Here is a 5,917-nt window from a genome sequence, read left to right as displayed (position 1 = left end):
AGATTTTTTTTTCTCATCTGATCTCTACTGAGCTTTTAAAGTTTTTTTATTATATGTTTTCTAATAGTAGTATATGAGTAAAATTTAGCATCATTATTTTATTTATTTATTAATTATCAATTACTACTTTAGTTATCTGCTCAGTACATAATCAGATCAAAAAATGATCCTAATCCCTCCTATTAAGCTTTGTATATATATTTTTTTAAAAGGCAAATATTAATTTCTGAAATCAATATATATTACTAGCCTCTCTATTATTTTTATAATAATAAAAAATCTCTCCACACAAAAAATTTTAAAGTCAAAGAGAAGTAAATAGGCCAGTTGCTTGATAATTTGTCTTTGGCATATAAAATACTTATTTATTATATGAAAAATATTTAAAATAATAAAAAGTACAAAAATTTTATTATTAATTTTTTAATCACATTGAAAAATATTTTTCTTATTTTTAGTTCTGAAATTTTTTATTCTAATTTCTCTTTATACAATGCATCTAATTTATAATAAATAAAAATAAAAATTATATTATAAAATTATATTACCAGGAAAATGACTGATTATCATGAAAACAGTACAAAAAAAAACAAAATTAAGGGATGCATATTAACTAAAGTCTGAACTTTGTCTTGCTCTGTTACGGGGACGTCTAGTTGGGGCCCAGTGGGTCCACGGACCTTTTAATCTCTATTAAACCTCTGCTACCGGCAAAGAAGATCCATGGCTGTTTCTTTTGTTATGGCTTGCTATAACTACTGAGTTCTGAGTTGTATCTTCACCAACACAAGGCATTGCGACGAGGAAGAGGAAAAAAATGACAGAATTTGATAGAGATTGTGAGATTGGTATGCTTGAAGAGAACGTGCACCCTCTGAGATCAGATTTGCAAGCACAGATAAAGGGCGCCTTGGTATCGATTCTTTGGCATAAAATTGCCGGTCTGAACATTCTTATTGGAGCTTCAAAATTCTTGGTTCATCAGTTTGAAGATGGCCTTCTCAACCGGAGACAGCTAAAGAATGTTATTTACGATGATCTCGAGGTATGGTTATTCCGACTCCAACTACGTCGTTTTTACGACATTTTTGAGCACAAACAATAGTCTTACTATATTCGATTTTATTAAATTTTTTATCTGCATTAATTAACCTATTTTAAACTTGGGCCGGTTGGATTGGAATAGTCATGCCATTTTTTTTAATTAATCGTTAAGTCAAATAAATTGTTTAATTTTATTTGGAAGATTTATTTTCTGTTTTTATTTTTGAAGGAAAATTCTTCATTAGCAACACAGCGTAATAGATTTGATCTCATGCATTCTGATTATATTGTATACATATCAGTGTTTCGCCCCCCCCCAAAAAAAAAAAAAAAGCAATACTGATGGCAACCTCATTCATCTATATTGGAAATCCAGGATATTAAAATATTTATAGAAAAAAAGGTATCCTTCCAACAAAAATATAGAAGTAAATAATTTTTCAATTTAAGATATTTGAAATTGCGTGGGTTTGAGTCCCCGCCGAGTGCTGAAAATTGCTAAGTAATAAATATTTACACTTAAGATCTCCTAGGTTAATTAAAATTGTATTTTGATCTAAATGTTAGAAGCCATATGGAAACTCTGTGATGCATTATTTCATTAGAGGTACTGAAGAAATAACCAGTTTGTTGGTCTTTGAGAATTTGACAACCAAATGTAAGAAGCATCGATGTTGCTAAATGACAGAGGTGTAAAGTATCATGCAACCTCCTGTACACCGTCAATAATGGGAGAGATGCAAGCATCAAGCATGATATCCTTCAAGGCCACAAGCATTGTTTGGTGGCCATGTCAGTGGAGACATGCATTTAAGTATGAAACATGAGGATATCCTACAAGTCTTCGTCCTTGATATTCAACAAGGAGAGATGGGTACATATCAAGCATGAACCCATGTTAGTATTCCTCGTTGATGTTCAATAACAACAGAGGTACAAATATTCTGGTGAATCTCTATAAGTTCTGCTCATTGATATTCAAAAAGGAGAGAGACCTTGTTTCATGCACGAACCCTACAAGTATGGTCAGTGATGTTAAACAAGGAGGGAGATGCAAGTATCAAGTATGATCTACTACAAGTATATCCCATTGATGTCAAATAATGACATAGATAAAAGTACATGGCAAGCTTTTCTATAAGTTTTGGTCATTGGTGTTCAATAATGACAGAGATACATGTGTCATGTATGATACCTGCAGTTATTGGTCATTGATCTTCAACAAGGAGAGAAATTCAGGTACCAACATGATCCCAACAGTTGTTAGTCATTGACGTTAGGCATCATGCATGATCCCTGCAAACATTTGTCATTAATGTTAACCAAGGAGAGAGATGCAATTATCAAGCCCGATCCCATTTATCAGTCATTGATGTTCAATGATGACAGTAATGCATGTGTATTGCGTACTCCCCAACAATATTCAGTTATTGATCTCAATAATGACGGAGATACAAGTATTGGTAATTGATGTTTCATGCTGTGAAGAATTAAGAATGATTCCTGCAAGTATTGGTCACTGATTTCAATAATGACGGAGATCCAACTATCAGGTTAGCGATTCAAATTCAGTTCCCAACTAGCTAACTTGAAAGGCAATCACTAACTGTTGCTATTGGAGCTGGCTAAGAGAAACAGCATAAAGATGGAGGGTATTGCTCTGTAGTTGGTCATTGATGTTCAGTAATGACAAGGATGCATGTATCAAGCATTATTCCTACAATTATTAGTGTTTCAGTTCATTGATGCATGATTGTTTTACATAGCATATAACTGAAATTTGTACAGCATATTGGCATATTAACACATGAATACTTTTGTCGACCTCACTTGATATTTCACTCAAATGGAAGCAAATCAGACTAGTTTAGTTTTTTCCGGCAACTTTTACCACTGGATGGGGACATTTAATTTCTAGCAAATTTAATATTAAGAACAATAGGTTTGGGAGCAATATTATCAATATTGATTATGGTATGGATTTTTTTTTTCATTTTTGGGTTCACAATAAAGAAATGATAAGTATTTGGGAAAGACTAAATGATAGATGTTTGCCATACCAGGCAAATTTTATGATCCCTTTCACCATTGCTAATTACGCGTTGCCTATTTTGCAGTGCTTATGCAGGCAGGCAGGATTTGAAGAGAAACTATCATATACCTACCAAGTTAAACCATTGGGATACCACTGGAAGAATAAATGACTTGTGAAGATAGAGAGCTTTGAAAATCATCTTTTCAGAAGAACTGAAGGAAATTTAGAAACAAAGAAAATAAAGATTGCATATCTATCGATATTTTTATAGTAATCATTGAATTGCATGGTTATGCAGAATCCTTTTCCACCAAAGAAGGATCTTGGGATAAAAGACTTGAAATTGTCATTGGAGTTGCTAAAACCATGGTTGCTATGGAAAGTTCTGAGAAGCAAAATATTTACCGAGATCTCAAGCCATCAAATATACTGCTTGAAGAGGTTGTTATTCATTTTGATTCTTGCCTCTATTTCTTATGTTCATTGTAAAACTATGCTTGACTTCGCTTGTTGGCCTGGCATGGAAGTTCATTCATTAATTCTTATTTCCAAGCCTCTGACCTCTTTTTGTGCGTGTTGCAGACTCCAAAATCTTTCCTGGCTGCTACCCCTCATAACTCCATTGCCAAGGTTAACTTAATGGATGGTGGTGACTGTACAACGTTGGACATATCAGATGACTTATCACAAGCTGGGAAGACAGAAATGAAAATTAAGGCAACTCAACGTGTACGGGGAGCTTTTGGAGCTAAATATGATCAAATGAGGAAGATATTTAAATGGGGGCGCCTGTCATTGCATTTGCAGAACACCTGGCTCAATATCAAAATAAAAAATAAGTCTAAAAGCTATGTCTTTCATCTGCTGTTACTGCTTGCATTGTTATCAACCATAATGTTCCACGCAGCATTGAAGATCATGGGCTGTAGATCAGAAAAAGGTTTCCAGCAGATTTCAAGCCTAAATCCCTTCTGCAGGGTTGTGAATAAACATCCGCATTTATTCCAATTACTAATCACCCTCAATTCCGCTGCCTTTTTCTTATGCTTAGCATTTATGACATTTCTCTTTAATGAGTTTCCGCTCAAGCCATTGCTGCTAGTTTCTGTATTTTCAATGCTTGCTGCCTACTTGTGCATGATATAGGATTCTTTTTGTCTTGTATGCGCTCATAGCAGTCAAATTGTCAAATAATTTGCAGGTGCACTTGTGATGGTCAAAAAAATAAAAAAGGGTGTTATATTAAGTAGTTTTTAATCTTGTTGATTTCGATGTGTGATATGTGGTGTTTGCTGTATTAAGTTTAATTTGATTCAAAACCGATCTGACACGAAAAATTTCAAGTTCAGATCGGGTTGGGTTATAAAGAAAACCTGATCGATGAAAATGGTGAAACCCAATCGGGTTGCTTTAAAAAAAAAAACCTAAATCTAAACACATGCACGCCACCCTCACAAATCACATATTCACATTTCACAATACATACACAAACACACGTCGAACACAAGTTGGGCACACACATAGACGATTACAAACACACACAATAACAAATTAACCCACTGCCGACGACAGGCGATGTACAAAGCCACTTACTCACCCATAGCCTCCCTCGCCCGCAGCTCACTGCTGACAGCCAACCCCCAGCCTCCCCCAAACAAACGAAAGACAAACACACACACACCCAAAGCTGATGCCAGCTGAAGCCGAGAGCCAGCGCCAGACGCAGCAACCGCCGAGATCCGATGCCAACCGAAGCTGCTCCTCAAGGATCGTGACCCGATCTGCTAATCTACTGCTACGAAGTACCGGATCTGTTGTGCCACCTCCATGCCTCTAATCCTCCACCATCACCCAATTCGATTCAAGGTCCATTCGAACCCGGCAACAGTCATTCAAACCCGGCAAGTGGCAACCCGAATTTTGGCTGTTGACTTTGGGTTTTGGAAGCTTTGAGCCTTTGATAGTGATGCTACAAATGTATATTATATATTATGTGTGAGATTAATGTTTAATTGATATTTGGTGGTTGTTAATAATAGGTAATTTTAACACCCCAAATATAACACGTGCGGAGCATGTGAAGAAGGAGGTTACTTACAAATCGTAATTCTTAATTATAAATTCCAAACTGAAATACCTCAAATTTTTATTCAAATAAATCCACAAATTCATACATCTAACACTAAATAATCTCTCCCAAAACATAACAATAACAAAAATCTCAAACTCTAAATTACAAGTTCATAATAAAAGTAAAATAAAAAGGAAACATGAGTCCATTCCTCTTCTTATTCAACTAGCAAACGGAAACGAAATCTCTAACTCCAAAGCTAAGCACACCTCTCAAAAGGAACTTAATCTGCAAAAAGTAATGACGAGGGGTGAGCCGTCAACTCGGTAAGTAAAACCATTCCTAACACACTAGCCCTACAGATACAAAAAATATTGCAAGCCTTCTTTTATTTAAAAACATATATTATAATTCATAAATTTCATAAAATAACATATCACGATAAAGTAATATAAATTCATAGTAATTCAGAGTATCGAAAGCATAGTTACTTACAAAAGCAAATCATATATCGCATACACAGAAAACAAAAAGTTAGCTCATGTCACATAGTGTCACCTATAGTCCCGGTGACCCGGCTAGAAATAGAATCAGAATCAGAATATCGTGTGCACACTCAGAATAGAAACCCAGTACTGGTCCAGAATATATATATCGTAAAATGCAATCAGAATCAGAATAACTACGGACAATGAGCCAAAACATAATGACTTATACGTGGCACTTTGCGACGCTTTGGCCCTCAAGAAGTGGCCCCTATATAGTCT

General features: G+C 35.2%; 1 protein-coding gene across 1 annotated transcript; it reads left to right on the top strand.

The window, feature by feature from the left end:
- The first annotated feature begins 648 nt into the window (after nt 1–648).
- On the top strand, nt 649–5,180 carry LOC102626746 (uncharacterized). Its single transcript, XM_006490125.4, has 3 exons — nt 649–1,045; nt 3,162–3,520; nt 3,662–5,180. The coding sequence occupies exons 2-3, from the start codon at nt 3,446–3,448 to the stop codon at nt 4,223–4,225; spliced, it is 639 nt and encodes a 212-aa protein (XP_006490188.2). The 5' UTR covers nt 649–1,045; nt 3,162–3,445; the 3' UTR covers nt 4,226–5,180.
- Nucleotides 5,181–5,917: the final 737 nt, after the last annotated feature.

Source organism: Citrus sinensis, chromosome 9 (assembly GCF_022201045.2).
Source record: "Citrus sinensis cultivar Valencia sweet orange chromosome 9, DVS_A1.0, whole genome shotgun sequence".
In the NCBI taxonomy this organism is placed as follows: Eukaryota; Viridiplantae; Streptophyta; class Magnoliopsida; order Sapindales; family Rutaceae; genus Citrus; species Citrus sinensis.
The sequence above is the reverse complement of the archived record's forward strand: the minus strand, read 5'-3'. Positions and strand labels throughout refer to the sequence as shown.